Below are 15,674 nucleotides of genomic sequence, written 5' to 3'. Positions count from 1 at the left end.
CTCCTACAGAGGCCGGTACCTCAGTCTCCCAGTCCCTGCCTTTGCCCTCTGTGACTTGGGCAGTGTGTTTAGAGCACTTGCTGGTGAAGGCCGAGGCATAAAAGTCATCAAGCACCTCAGCCTTCTCCACATCCCAGGTGACCAGGTCTCCTGTTTCCTTACGGAAAGGGTCCACATTTTCCCTAGTCTTCCTCTTATCACTAACCTGCCTATAGAAGCTTTTGTTTTTCTTGATGTCCCTGGATGAATTTAATTCTATGTGGGCTTCAGCTTTCCTAACCTAATCCCTGGCTGCTCGGACAATTTCTCTGTATTCCTCCTAAGCTACCTGTCCTTGCTTCCACCCCCTGTACGCATCCTTTTCAATTTTGAGTTTCTCCGGGAGCTCCTTGTTCATCCATGCAGGCCTCCTGGCATTTTTGCCCACCTTCCTCTTTGTTGGGATGCATCGCTCCTGAGCTTGGAGGAGGTGATTCTTGAATACTAACCAGCTTTCTTGAGCCCCCCTTCCCTCCAGGGCTTTATTCCACCAAGCAGATTCCTGAAGAGGCTAAAGTCTGCTCTCCTGAAGTCCAGGGTGACGAGTTTACTGTACACCCTCCTTGCTGCCCTGAGGATCTTCCAACTCCACTATTTCATGCTCACTGCAGCCAAGGCTGCCCTTGAGCTTCACATTCCCCACCAGCCCCTCCTTACTGGTGAGAACAAGCTCTCCTTCGTAGCTTCTCTATCATTTGCAGAAATAAGTGACTTCTTATAAAGTTCTTTTCATAGTAACGAATACAATGCTCTTGTTTTCCTTATCACTTTGGAGTCCAGAGATGCCAGTCACAAGGAGAGTCTGGTTGTGCTTATTGTATAGACAAGCTGTACTGTCAAAACCTTACAACCCACAATTAACTAGCTTTTTGGTTTTGAGCATTAAATAATACAAGCTGGTGCCAGGCTGTCTGTAAACGTTATGCTGAAGAGGCATGGATGACAGCTTCCATATTGACTGTCAGTTTACCTCACAGATGATGAATCCTATGTTTTTTAAGTAAACTATGCATGTATTTTTACAAGACTGCATGCGGTCTTGCCAAGTCAGGAAAAAAAAAAATACAAAATGCTTACTTTCTTCAGTCTGTAGTGCTGTATCCAGACAGCAAGTTACATAGCAGCTCTAATTATGAAATTACGTACACTGCAAAAATGGGATACAATCACCTCCCTGATCAGCTATTTGGCATGCAATTTCCAGTGTGCTTTCTTCTTTTCCCGAGATAATCCTGGAAGTCTTAGGGCCTTCTAGGAAGATAAAACCGTGATTCCAGACTGACCGCCAAAAATAAGACTGAAGTTTGATGAGGCCAACTAGAACGTAGTCTTACAGAGTACATTATCTCAGTTATGATGAGCAGGGGATAATCTTGACAGATGTTTCTCACTTAGGAGTTTATGCCTCTTCCTACTGAAGCACCTAACATAACGGGATAACTAGGATTGAGTCACTTTCTAATCAAATCTGTGCTTGCAGAGAGATGACATAGCAGCTTTGAAACCAATAGCAGTGGTAGCAAAAGACATTTTTTAGTCTGTCTTGTACTGATGCCCTGCCCACCCTGAGTAACCAATGACTGCAGGAAAACGGAGGGTACCATTCAATTTCACTTCACCAGCAGCTTCTCTTTATAGTGTTAGTTGGACAAGACAGCAGATCACTTCAACTATGGTCTGTCAAAGTGGCATTACAAATAATTTCTGCCAGTAGACCTGTAACTTTTTTTATGCCTTTTGTAGAATGTATAGAAGACTTTAATGCCTTTCTTCTGTATCATTTCTGGTGCTAAGAATATCAAGTTTCTGGCAGGAATGCTTTCGCCTGGTTGCATATTCCAGTCTTTAAGTGACTTGAGTTTTTTAAATGAACTTAATTGTAACTACGAGCAGCATAGGGTAAATACAGTAGTAAATTATGATATACAGTTTGAAACTATTACACAGGGTAAGGAAAATAGTCTAAGGAAGTTACTTTTATCTTCCTTTTGCTTTGTGTACATTTCAAATTAACATAGGGATGGTTAAGATCTTTTAATCAGTGGGGTTTTTTTAACCAGAAGACTGTTTACAAGCACTTCCATTCTGTATTTACTTAATTAGAGTGGCACTTGCAGTCCTTGCTTACCTAGAAACCAAAAAACCACTACAGACTGAAAACAAGTCATCTCTTATCAGCTACTACCTACAGACTTTAAGAGCCCCCTAGTGGGATTATTCTGCAAGTAACCTTGTACACACTAAATACAGTAAGTCCTAATGAGCATTTTATTTTAAAAACCAAAACCAACCCCCCAAAAACTAGAAGATGGTGAATTAAGCGTCATCTTGAATTGGAAGGGAGCCAAAATCCATTTTACACAAAAACAGTAAGAGTACTAATTTCATCTTAAAAGGGCTAAGTGAGCAGTTGAGATAAGTCTGGTGCTGTCTGCACTGAAGTGAATTAGGGAACTGTTCTGCTAGCTCAGCCGTGAAAACAATAGCAGCTATTGACATGCAATGGCTGAGAGCATCTGCCCTGCCTTGAAGGAAGGAAGATTCTCCAGTCATGTGCTACAGGACCTTGTTCTTTCTGGACTGATTACATGAGATTACACCGAAGGTGGGTAACAGTTTATCCAGTCATGCTTAAATGTGTAGTAAGAAAATTTGGTTTCAAGTAGAATCTATCTGCCTTTTTTACATTGAGGATACTACCAACGTACACTCAAGTATAAACAAAAAAAGGCACAAAGCTCCTTTCTGCTCCCACAGAGCTTACTAAAAATTGCAGAATTCTAGACTGAAAAGTGCCCAGCACAGGATATGTTCTTTTTCACTAGAAATGAATGCTAAAGCGCCTTTTTAAGTCCAGTAACTTTATTTCAGATTACAGCAGTACTAACAGTCAAACTGCATTTAGAAAAAAGTACTTTAAGATGAATTTTTACAATTCAATTTGAAATACATACAACATCGTTAGCATGTTCTACAAAACCTCATAAAAATAGTGGCACAGCATATTAGTAATTACATTTAGCTAAAATGTAAATAGCATTATTCAGCTCAGGATTTCTTTAGGTCCTTCGTAATCTTTTGTGCTGACAGAAGTGCCACTTAATTGTCACTACACTTGTCATAGCAAATGATAGTCCCAAATCTTAAAAATCTTACAGATTGGCAATATAGTAAGGCAAAGTAAAGCCCTGAGAGTTGGCTTACAAGGAAAGGCTGTGCTTGTTATAGCAAATGATAGTCCCAAATCTTGAAGATCTTGCAGACTGACATTATCTTAAGTAAGGCGAAGTAAAGCTGTGACAGCTGGCTTGTAAGGAAGGGCTAACTTACAGCAGTCTAACAGTCTTTCCAGTCACAGTCAAGAAGTCATCATCAGCCAAGGCACGAAGCGCTTCTTCAAACATTTCCTTAGTGACAGCCTTAAAGAAAAGAAGTAAATTAAGTAAAAATTAGGCGGGGGAGAGGGGAAATACTTTAAAGGCTGTAAAAATGCCTTCCTTCCTACTGATTTTCTTCATAGGTTTTTTAAGCTTTAGTATGTCCTTTTCATAATTCATAATGTGGCCTGGAACCCTAAAGCTGCGTTTGCTATTTCAGAAGCCAGAATAAACTAATGTACAGTAAAGATTTAGCTCATTTATCCATAGAATTAGCTTTCTGGTCACGTCAGCTGAAAAAGGTAGTGTCTCCCTTTCCCCTCCATAATGCGATTTGAGAACAAGGTAATGTTGACTTGGAAAACCACCATGCTTTTAAAGTTAATGAAAATGTAAAAACAAAGCAGGAAACTTACTGTATCTGACTGTGCTCGGAGATCATCAAAAAGCTGTTGGTATTTCAAAGCTGGTGTTTTACCCTTTGACTGGATAAGTTTCCTTAAGGCTTGAGCCAACTCCTCTTTCCGCTTACGAGCTGTTGCACTCATTCCTTATAAAGGAAAGAGAACACCTTTTAGAAATAAACTAAGGACAGGCTAAGTTACGTTTAAAAATTACATAATTTATACGTTTAAAAATTTATATAAAAATATATACAAAAGCCCAACAGCATCCCAGCTTTATCACTATGGAAACAAACCTGTAGTGAGAATGGAAATGTCCACAATTCCGGTCCTTGGATCAGTAGCAGACTGTTTCAGTGCTTCCCGATGGAGGCGTTTTGCTTCTTCTACATCAATTGTTTCAACTTTCTCAGAAAAGCGTACTTTAGCATGCGCTTCTGCCAGTCGGATCAGAGACTCAAGTTGTCGAGGATATGCAGAAACCATTCCCCTGCCACTACCAATCTTCCTCATGTCCACGTATGCCTGTCAAGAGAGTCATTAAGTATTTCAGTGAATCCTGTTATTTCTAATATTTTTCAGAGTCCCCTTTATCCCTCGTCTTTTATTTCAGAATATAAGCAATTCTGGCAAGCTGTTCCAAACACTATTTATGCTCATATCCCTTCAGAGTTCTTCTGCAATGAAGGATAACCACATCATGTTTATACATTTACCTTATAAAGCAATGAAGCCATGACAATGAGTCAATTTTTAAATCCCTTTAAAAACTTAGGACTAGTCTTACATAATAGTGCTTGTGTCTGTACTGACACATTTCATTTCAGTAGAATTTTATGCTTTTATTAATGTGATAGAACCAAAACCAACACATCTGAAAGCTAACAATCAGAGGGCAGAATGACTTTTGTACTGATTGCTCTCTCCTTTATAAATGCTGGTGATTTTTAGAGACGTTTGAAGAGTCTTACAGAAAAGTTATACATAAATAGGATGTATATTGGAACATTACTAACAGCTACTCCTTTACCTCAATAAGGGCTTGACTTGCTTCTTCACTTAACCTAGGATTTATGTAACTACGAGCATATGCAATGTAATCCCTCAATACTGCCATGTCCATGTATTCTTCCTCCATCTTTTCTTCACTTTGGTAGTACAGTGAAACCAAATGGCGAGCAAGACGTCTGTCATAAGCTTCATCACGTGGATCCAACATTAAAAAGATCAAGTCAAATCTGAACAGCATAAGAATCCAGTATTAGTACGTATACTTCCCTGCCATTTAAAGTAGTTTGATTGAGGGTTTTTGATTTACAAGTAGAGGAGTTATCTGACTGTTACTTCCTACTCTAAGTAGGAGTTGCTCTATTACACTGAAAAGATAATTTTTCTGGAATTATGAAAGTACAGAACAGCACAGTGGATTTGTTTTCATCCTATAAATCTGAAACTTTGAAAGTGACATACATTCTGCTCTGCTAAAACTCAAGGTCCCGTGTTCAAGGATGATAGTTTTTGTTTTCTAAAACAACAAAAACCCTCCACACGTATACCAAATACACAGGAACAAACTTGCTGTTAAAGAAAGTGCCCCAAAAGGCAGCAGGACATACCTATATGGTTATTTTATGCATTTAAAATCCCTAAGTAAATAAATACATGTATAAATAAAAAAGCACCTGTGATTTAATCCTGAAAAAAAAAAAAGATTTCTAATTTTACAAACGATATATTCAACTACGCTTAACTATAGGCAGATATTTTAGCCAGCCCATCATGTATTTTCCTAAGCTTAAATCCAGTAAGTGATGGAACTGAGATGCTGCTCAAGCCTAGTTTCATTCAGTACACCCTGTACTAAGGTACCATTTGTCACTAAATGGCAAAATTAAGCAGGTATTAATTAAAACCTAAACTGTAAGTGTCCTCAGAATATCCAGTGTATCAGTGCACTCCAAATCTCCAGCTACTGTTGGAATTCCTCACAAGATGCAACTGCAGCACAAAGACAGTTCAGTTTTAGATCAGCAGATGCTAAATGTTGCTCTAACGGCTACCAGCCAAAAGGCTAGCACTGCCACCTCCCCAGCTGAATTTTACAGAACATGAACCAGTCACAGATCTTCAGAGATAAAGAGATCCTACAGATCTCATCAGATCTTCTGTTCAAGGTCAATATGTGAATACGAAAAGGCAGTTCTCTGCTCACGCAGAAGCTGTAAGAACTGCATTTAAAATAAATGCTACACAAGTTTTCCACTACGCTACAAAGAACACAATTGTTCTGCTCTACTGTATTTAATCATTTTCACAAGGGGAAGTATAGCATCTCATAAAAATGAGACATGCAAGTGGGAGCTGAGTACCTTGACAACAGTGTATGAGGAAGCTGGATATTTTCAATAGTTGTCTTTTTCGGATTCCACTGTGATTCTATAGGGTTAGCTGCTGCTAGGATAGATGTACGAGCATTCAGTTGGCAAATAATTCCAGCCTGTCAAAACAAAAAACATTTCTGAAACCAGCTGCAACTATGTGCCACCAAACCCCTTCCCCCCTGCTGAATGAGACCAGCGGTGTTATTAAAAGGGCTCTGTAGTAAAAAAACTGCATTGCAAAAACCTTTCAGAGCAAAGCAAGACCAAAACCATAAGGAAATACTACGGTTTCCTAAAAAAGCTGCATTCTTTTGTAAATGAGTTGTTATATAATTTAGGATTGATCCACTAACAACAACAGAAAAGTATAATCCTTTGTTCTTCTGGTAACGTTTTGGTTTCATCTGCCTAACTGATACCATGCGTAGTGCAGAGAACCTGGAATTAAAGAGGGACTTACCTTTGCAATGGAGAGAGTCTGTTGTTCCATTACTTCATGTAGTACTGATCTTGTGCTTTCATTCATTTTATCAAACTCATCAATGCAGCAAATGCCATTGTCACTAAGTACTAGAGCACCTGTCTGAAGAACCAGTTGCCGTGTTTCTGGATCCTTCATCACATACGCAGTAAGACCAACTGCACTTGAGCCTTTGCCAGATGTATACTGGCCTCGAGGAACCAGGTTATACACATACTGGAGCAGCTGTGATTTGCTAGTACCAGGATCACCACAGAGAAGAATGTTGATCTCAGCGCGAAAATTGCCTCTTCCCGTGTGAGTAAAATCCTTTCTTGATCCCCCAAAAAGCTGAAGCAGAATACCCTACAAAAATATTCTCTTTTAAGAATCAAAGCATCACCTCTTGTATAGTTAACAGAGCAAATCCAACTGCTGAACAGAAACATCGAATGAACTGAAACACTGCTAAATTAACTCAGACATACAAGAAAACACTTCAAACTGTTTTTAGAAGTCTTTAAAAGGGTTCATTCTTTATAGATATCCTCAACTCCAGTTAATTACAGACATATAAGTAAACTGCTAGGTCCTACAAACTCACCTTGTAATTACAGTTTCAAATTAGAGTTGTTCCAAATCTATTCCAAAACTTATGTAGTCAAAATCTTGATGCAAATTCTGCTGACAATAGGAAGGTCAGAATAGACTATTGTTTTCCCTAAGGCAATGTTTAATCTAGGACCAAAGTACTATTACCTCTTTTGTATCATTAAAAAGTGCCATTTTTGATCAGCTTCTTAGTCAAAACTAATCACATATCATTTTCCTTTCAGGAAAACTGCTTTACTGTGTTATAATAATTTCAATAAAAATTGTTTACTTGCCCATAAAGTTTAAAAGTGTTTAAGGTCTTTATTTCATTGGAATTTACCAATGCTTCTACCTTTATACTTCCTAAAAAAAGCATATGATTGCATATTAGTAAAGAAATAAAAGTAACTAACTTCTAGTATTTTGAAAGTACTGGAATTATTAGTATAAACACACGCTTGTAATTTTATCAGTTAGCTAGAATTATCAGGGAGGATTTTTTTTTCCTTTTCAAATTTAATAGTTTAAAAATTCACCATTTCCCAGTACTTCCCCCCCCCCCCCCCAGCATCATATATATAATAGGTAGTTAGGTAGTTAATGAAAAAAAGTGACAGTCAGTGACAATGACAGCTGGAAACAGCAAGGAAAAGAGCAAGGAAAACTGTACACTACTTCATGTAAAGCCTTGGCACAATTTCTTACAGCACAGAAACCTTGCAGAGGCATGGAATGAGCTATTTGTATTAGTCCCGTTCTCATTCACTTACAAGAACTTGCAGAGGTCAGTAAAACCTGTGCGGTAGTTACAAGAAGCATGACCTGCCCCGTTTTATTTTCCTCAAGGCCCCTGAGTATTCATGCTCCAATACATATGGGTTTCAAGCACTTTCAATTTTGTATGTTGTGAACAGATTTTGGTCAGAACCTGAAAATCTCCCTTGTTGAAGGATCCCTAGCTTTTCTCAACTCCACCCACTGTAGTTGATGTGCCTTATTAGCGTGCTGAGGAGGTAATGACAAATGGAATTGTCATTATTGTGTTTCCATTTCAGCAGGAAATCATTATATGGTTTTGAGTTCAACTTTTAGCCATTTCAGAAACTTGTGAACTATGATAATGTATAAATCTATTTTAAAAAAAAAAAAAAAACAAACACAAACAAAACCAAAAAAGGAATATACTTGAAGTTTGGTGTCTGACATTACCTTGAGACACACTACTGACTGTAGTTTTTGCAATGATAAAGTTGTAGTACCTCGGTTGAACATTTTATTGGAACAGTCCCTTCTTGGACACATCTAAGTAATTGTTTTAACATCCGGTAAGCCAAAGTCAATCACACGTCATTTTCAAGCTACTGTTCTCTTGTGGATGCCTCTTTTCAGCAATCACTTACTGTGTTATAGCTACTTATTTTTCTTTGATCACCCATAATCTGAACATTCAAGAAATGTTCAAGATGCATCCTCCATTTACATTTTCCCAGTTCTGCTGCTTTCCTACCTTTTCAGTATCTTCCCTCTGATTAACGCTCCTTAATACCATGAAAAGACTTATGATACACTTATAACCAACTCCATCCTGACAAGACCATGGAGTTTTAAGACTGCTCAAGATACATTTTTTTGAATTTTGAAGCCTCAAGTCATTTTTATACCAAACACTAATTACCAAATTAATTGCGTATAAGTACATTTCTTTCAAGAGAAATACAGAATTTGATGTACCTTTTTGATATCTTCATGCTCATAGATACTTGGAGCCAGTGCTGAAGAAAGTCTGTCATATATGTCTGCTTTTTTAGAAAGCTCTTTTAGAATTTCCACACGTTCCTCTGTAAACATTTTTTGCTCCGTTTCCTCATCAACACCATGCAGGCGTTTTGCATCTGTCTTGCGATAGTGTATGACATCAATGTGGGTCTTATAGACAGATTTTACGTTGCTGACCCTTGGATTAACTCGAATTGGGACTGCCCTGTAGATACCTAAATACAGTTTTTAAATCACAGCATTAGATATAAAGAAATATAAGAATTCCAGAACTTGAAAATTTTACATTCTCCCTTGAAAATTCACCTTTCAAAACAGCCTAAATACTTTAGTCAGTTTATTTCGCAGTACCAGTAAGTCATGTAGAACTCAATGGAACATATTTCAAGTCATCTACACCCTATTTTTGCAGGTATATACATGTTTAACATGCCTATCACAGGTGTTCTCAACAAGGAAAATGCTGAAGCATTTTTGAAAAAAATTAAGGCTTGATGCTTTTGAAAGTCCTGCTGCGCTGTCAGCATTTCCTCCATTTTTGGTGCCAAATTTAATAATAGATTTCTAATGTATCTGTAACAGCTAGCAGTACAGCAGTTGTTTTAAAGCAAAGCGGTGTATAAAAATGTGGTTGCTGTATCACAAGACTTACTCTATGTTACCACTCTCCTGACAGCAGCCGCTATTTAAGATACTGCCTTTTCCTCACCAACATTCTCAGAATGACTGAACTGTTAAGGTCACAAGGGACGTCTGGTGATTGTCTAGTCCAATCATGGGCCCTAACTGTTATCAACTAGAACAGGTTGCTAAAGGCCACGTACAGTCACGTTTTGAGTATCTCTAAGGATCAAGACTCCACATAGCCTCTCCAGGCAACTTGTGCCAGGGCTTGACCACTCAAGCAGTAAAAAAATTCTTATGTTTAACTGGAATTTCCTGTATTTCAGCTTGTGCCTACTGCCTGCCACTGGGCACCACTAAGAAGAGTCTGGCTCTATCTTCTTGACCCCACTACCACCCACACCCCACATCAGGAATTTATAAACACACTGGTAAGATCCCCTTGAGCCTTCTCTCCTGAGGCTGAGCAGTCCCTCCCAGCTTTCTCAGCCTTTCCAGAGGCTCCAGTTACCATCATGGCCCTTTGCTGAATTCACTCCAGTATGTTCACGTCTCCCTTGTCGGGCGACGGCCCAGAACTAGACCCAATATTCCAAGTGTGGCCTCACCAGTGCTGAATAGAGGGGAAGGATCGCCTGCCTCCACCTGCTGGCAACTCTTCTAATGCACCCCAGGAAGCTGTTAGCACCACAGTCATGAGGTCTATCAATCACTGCTTCCGTCCAGTTTTGTTTTTGTCTGCAAGTTTGCTGAGGGTCCACTCTGTCCCATCATACAGGTCATTAGTGAAGATATCAGCATTTGGCCCCAGTATTGACCCCTAGGGTATACTGATGGTGACCAACCTCCAGCTGGACTTTGTACCACTGATCATAATGCTTTCAGCCCAGAAGCTCTGCCAGTTAATTCCATGTCACTGTCCACTTATCCAACCCATACACCATGAGTTTTCCTGTGAGGATGTTATGGGAGACAGTGATGAAAGCCTTGCTTAAAGTCAAGATAAACAACATCCACTGCTCCAGTCACCTCACTGTAAAGGCTGTTATCTACTGTAAATCCATGCTGACTACACCTAATTCCCTTCTCCTTCATAAGGTTAAAAATAGTTACCAGGATTATTGGCGCTATCACCTTCCCAGGGATGAAGTTGACTGGCCTGTAGTTCCCCAGGCCTCCTCCTTGCCTAGGAGTGACATTGGCTTTCTTACAATATCTTAACCAGTCACCATGACTTTTCAAAGGCCATTGAGTGGCCTTGCAAAGACAGTGGCCAGCTCCCTCAGCACTTGCAGGTGCGTCCCATCAGGTCCCTTTACAGACAGTTAAGATCAGTGAAAAAGGAGGGTGCAAATACTCAAACCAAATTTTACCTGTGACATTAACTCTGTCACCTGGCTGAACTTTATCAACAAGGTCATTATGAGCAAATAGCGCAACAGTATGCGGTGTCTGTCCAGCCGGCATATCTTCAGGAGACTCCTGCAGTTTGATCTAGCAAAAAACACTTAAAAGTTTTAGTTTCAGAAAAGCAAAAGTTTTCCACAGAGCATACAATAGAATCTTGCATTAGCAGTCTTAAGCATCATTTTGAATCAGGAACATTGCTCAAGAACAAGATACCCCCACCCAAACAGCAAAAATGATTGCTAATAGAAAGATTTGATGCAAATGAGAATTCTGCTGGTATGGTTCAAACGCTGTTACAGACAAGGCTCATCCAGTCCAGACAGAAACAGACATGCTATATATAACAGAGCTTCCATGTAGACACATTAAGATGCGTACAGACTTCATTTCCTCCTTATGTCTTCTCCAAAGTTTCGCTAAGTTGTTTCACCCATTTTCACGTTCCAAAACACGTTTCCCTTTTTAAAACCTTCAGCTTCAAGATTAATGCTACTGATGATATTAGGAGGGGCGCGAGAGCAAAAACTAGAAACCGTTTTCATTTTAGCCACTACCTAAGCACAACATACCATCTGTTTGTCAGAGAACATGGAGCGATTGTGAATCAGTGCCATACTGTGTGTTGTGTTACAGTTCTTGCATACTGATGGTTCAGCAATCCTGCCACGATCGATTTCCACTCTGGTGGTGAAAGCGCAAACCTGGCATTTAAAGAATGCTTCCTGCATCTCAGGAATTAACTGGGAGCTTCTGATGACCATACCGCTGATGGTGATAAGTTGATCAATATCTACAAAATATAGAGACTCATGTCATCACTTTGTACTCTTAAAATTTAAATGACTTTCAAATTTCATGTTATGTTTGTTTTTAGGTGATAGGTGGGCTTTTGGTTAGGTATTAGTATTTTGTATAAGACAAAGCATAAATGCGTAGTACAAGTATTCTAATTTACAGAAGCGTTTATACAAAAGAAAGAATCCTTCACATTTGCAGAACTAAGAACATCAGTAGCTGGTGCCAGGAAGGACTTCCTTTATGGATAGACTATTCTGCATTTGGGCTGTAGAGCATTTGCTTCTGAAACAGACTTACATAAGGAAAGGCACTGATTTGGATGGACCACAAGTACACTTTTACACAGCCTTCTTGTAATTCTATGTTAAGTCAGCAAGTTTATAGAAATCCTTAAGATTCTTTTCTAACACGGTAATCAGAAGTTTACCTTCAGGGTTTAGACTTCTCATATTCCTAGTCTTCAGTGCATTGTATGGCCTTACTTGAATTTGATGTTCTAATATTGAATCAGGGTAACGATCAAAAAAGATCTCATTGGCAGCCATGTCAAATGTTGGGATGACTTCCTGTATAAAATTGTTAGAAATAGTTGAGCTTACACGTTAAATAAAAATAAAAATCATAGAAAGAAGTATTTTTGCAGGAAGCATTTTATGTGCTGCTGATCAGCCAGGAATGACTAAAAGTTATGCCAGCTAAGCATTTTCCTACATAACAGAAAACTTGCTGTTTAGATCAGATTTATTAATTTGAGTATTGCAAAGGAGGGGGAAGTACAAGACTCTGGACATGGCAGTTTATCAGCTAGTTTTCCATGCATGAGGTACCCACTGTAACATCTACAATGAACTACTATGAAACAAGACATTTTACGGTAAGTAAAATAAAGAAGCCAGAGATTACATTGACCATACAAAGTACACATTGCATTTAAACAAACATATTAAGAGCCATAAACATGAAAAGGGCACTTGAAAGCCAGAAAGTGCACCACTTCACCTGAGGATAGCAGATCAGTTGCCTGTAAAGATTTTCATCAAATGATCGTAGATGGTCACAATTTACATTCAGGAATGGTTCCCCAACCATGTTAATCTGCAAGATATTTGAAAAGAAATCTTTACTCAATGGCACACAAGACTAAAAAAGAAAAGTTGGATTTGGCTGCGACGCAAGTACCTCTTCAAGCCGTTGCATATAGCGTGGCTCGTTAAGATCCAAGCCAATGTCTTCATCCTCTTTAGCCAGCGGATCAATGAAGCGCTGAAGGAATCTCTGAATGCCCAAGGTAACAAGGAGACAGAAGGGAAAGATGAGCAGAATTTAGTAGTACAAACACCTTCTTTGTATCAGATTCCACTAATATTTGTTTAACTCAAACTAGCTTTTCATTTAAAAAAGGAAAAAAACAAGTTGTTAACCTACCTGGAACTTTTCTTTGCACGAGGCTACGTTAACATCGGTTCCCCAAATAACAAGCTTCTGTCCAAGAGATTGCTCGGTTGCTACTACATCCTCAGCTGGCTGCGGGTAAATAAATGAAGCATATGCAAACATGCCTATAGTTTTTAAAAAGAAGTTGTCTGATACGAGATCTGAGACGTCTACCTACCCCATCTGAGTGTAAATCAACTTGTCGGGCTTTACGGACAGAGCCGAGATCCGGCCTCTGCCTAACCGGAGTTCCTCGTACACCACTTCGTGGGGTACCCTCTACCCTGGAGCTGGGTGTGCCGTACGTCAGCGGGGAGCTGATGTCGAAGTCAAGGGGAATAGCTATAAAAAAAACAAAAATTCACAATTATAAAGACATTTTACATTTAGAGCAAACTAAAACTCAGCCCCTGCATTTGTCTTGTCATTCTTTTCACTCTGCTGTCATGAGTAGCACCCATCAGTTCCAGTGTCTTGTTAAAACAGAAATAATAAAAATGTCGCAAGTCTAGCCAGAACTTTTCTCTGCATCAACATCTCTTCTGAAAGATCCCAAGCTCCAGTAAAGCTTTGCTAGAAAGTTTTCAAGTGGTGCTGCATTTAAAACTGCATCGGTCTTCAAGCATAAAAAGTCAAAACTTATCATTTTAGATTAAACATTTCTCAGTATTTTTGAGGCAGTACAACAAGCGACAGGGCAATTACCAGCTATCACAATTAAGAACAAGCCTATTCATAAAAACAAGAAAGGCTTTTTATAGCAATCAAACTAATTCTTTCTGCCCTAGTAATTTTACTGATTTTATTCTTTCTAGAAACACACAAGAGAGTAAAGCATAATCCGTGATATGTGCTCCCAGCACAATTTGAAGCTAAAACAGCAGATCTGCACTCCTGACACCCACAACGCTCCTGCGCTAAACTCGAATGACAAACTTGAGGCAAAACCCAGTTTTTTTCCTCGCATGTTTTCCAGCCGGATCCATCCTCCCGCTCGCTCCACAGCGGCACCGAGAACCCGCACCCCACACACACACACCCGGGGGCGCATCGCCGCAGGCCGGAGCCGAGGTCGGGGCCAACCCCAGTCACCGCCGCTGCTGCCCGGGCGGCCGCGGAGCTGCCCGAACTCCCCCGCCCCCCGCCCCCGTACCGGAGTGGCGGAACTGCGGGGGGCTGGAGAAGAGAGCGTCGGGGGCGGCGGGGCTCTGCGCGCCGGCGGCCGGGGAGGTGGGCATGGGCTGCAGCTCGCCGGTGGAGGTGGAGTCGTCCGTCCTGCGCTTCTGCGATGGAGGAGACCGAGCATCTTGCGCTGCAAGACACAAAGCGGAGCCAGCGTTTAAAACCGTCGCGCGGCCGCCGGGGATGCGGGCCCGGAGGACACCCCGGGGCAGAGGGACGGCCAGAGCCTGCCAAGCAGCCGGCGCCCACCGGCCCCTACCCAGCCGGGAAGCCATAGGCTATCTCCGGCTCCGGCCGCCTCCCCACCTCGTCCCCAAAGCACTTACGGGTCGGGGGGTTGCTGCCCCGGCCGCGCTTCCCGCGGCGGCGGCTGGGGGTGGAGGCAGGCGACGACATGGCGCTGCTCCGGCTCCCACGGCGGTCCTACCTAGGAGGGGGACGGCAAGAAGAGCGCGGGCTGCAGGCGCTCCGCCAGCGGCCGAGCCCCGAGCCCAAACCGGCGGCTTCCCTCTCTGTTCCCACCCCCGCCGCCGAGATAGAGAAGGGGGCAGCAACCGGCCCCGACGACCCGTCCCTCCGCGTCCCAGCACCTCTGCCACCCCGAGCAGACCCCGAACACTCCGCGCCAAGCTGGGCGGCGTGCGCGCGCTCTCGCGGGCTTTCTGGCCAATGGGTAGGGGCGATCGCAACGGCAGCGCCCAACCCATGCAGAAAGGGGGGAGTGCTGGGGAACGGAGAAGGAAAGGAGGAAGGAGGTGAACCCTCTGGGCCCCCGAGGGGAGGGTCGCGGCCTGTTTGAGCCGCTGCGGTACGGAAACGGTGTACTGCTAGCCATCCTTGCGCTACGGGACGGAGGATGTCCCCATCAACGGCACATCCTCCCCCCAGCCCAAAGTGGAACCGCCTGCACCTGACCGAATTTCGCGGCAAAACTAGTCCTGCGGTCGGGCAGGGAGGTCGGAGCAGCCTATTCCCCGCGAGGGGGGGGGAGAGAAACTGTACGTGCGTGTACTGAGCCGATCCTACGGCAAGAGACACACAGATGCTCCCAAATCCTCTTCCCTGTCACCGCCACTTAGACGACCGTGCCTCCCCCCTCTGCTCGGAATGGTCTGGCCGAGGCCTACCCGCGTTTCTCGGAGTGATGCCACAGTGTGTCGTGTTCCCCCCCGGCTGGCCGTGTTGGATCCGGCCG

At 41.9% G+C, this 15,674-nt stretch overlaps 1 protein-coding gene across 3 annotated transcripts; it reads right to left on the bottom strand.

Annotated features, from left to right (window-relative positions):
- Positions 1-2,918: 2,918 nt before the first annotated feature.
- On the bottom strand, positions 2,919-15,669 carry MCM4 (minichromosome maintenance complex component 4). Of its 3 annotated transcripts, none has more exons than XM_074576996.1 (17): positions 15,607-15,669; positions 14,806-14,906; positions 14,451-14,609; positions 13,476-13,639; positions 13,289-13,387; positions 13,043-13,138; positions 12,863-12,958; positions 12,291-12,429; positions 11,635-11,855; positions 11,029-11,149; positions 8,987-9,246; positions 6,662-7,027; positions 6,190-6,317; positions 4,851-5,058; positions 4,117-4,345; positions 3,833-3,966; positions 2,919-3,458 (listed from the first exon to the last, which is right to left on the bottom strand). In XM_074576996.1, exons 2-17 carry the CDS (start codon positions 14,873-14,875, stop codon positions 3,366-3,368), a joined length of 2,583 nt encoding a protein of 860 aa, XP_074433097.1. In that variant the 5' UTR covers positions 14,876-14,906; positions 15,607-15,669; the 3' UTR covers positions 2,919-3,365. The 3 variants fall into 3 exon arrangements, with proteins under 3 accessions (XP_074433097.1, XP_074433095.1, XP_074433096.1); XM_074576994.1 differs by lacking the exon at positions 15,607-15,669 and adding an exon at positions 15,070-15,133; XM_074576995.1 differs by lacking the exon at positions 15,607-15,669 and adding an exon at positions 15,002-15,104.
- Between the last annotated feature and the right edge of the window lie 5 nt (positions 15,670-15,674).

This window comes from Larus michahellis, chromosome 2, assembly GCF_964199755.1.
Source record: "Larus michahellis chromosome 2, bLarMic1.1, whole genome shotgun sequence".
NCBI classification, from domain to species: domain Eukaryota; kingdom Metazoa; phylum Chordata; class Aves; order Charadriiformes; family Laridae; genus Larus; species Larus michahellis.
The sequence above is the reverse complement of the archived record's forward strand: the minus strand, read 5'-3'. Positions and strand labels throughout refer to the sequence as shown.

Excerpts from the sequence above, each read along its gene's own strand:
- MCM4 (XM_074576996.1), bottom strand. The coding sequence starts at position 14,875 with ATGTCGTCGCCTGCCTCCACCCCCAGCCGCCGCCGCGGGAAGCGCGGC. Across the intron at positions 14,610-14,805 it reads GGGCAGCAACCCCCCGACCC|CGCAAGATGCTCGGTCTCCT; the intron begins GTAAGTGCTTTG and ends TGTGTCTTGCAG. Across the intron at positions 13,139-13,288 it reads CGTGCAAAGAAAAGTTCCAG|AGATTCCTTCAGCGCTTCAT; the intron begins GTAGGTTAACAA and ends TTGGGCATTCAG.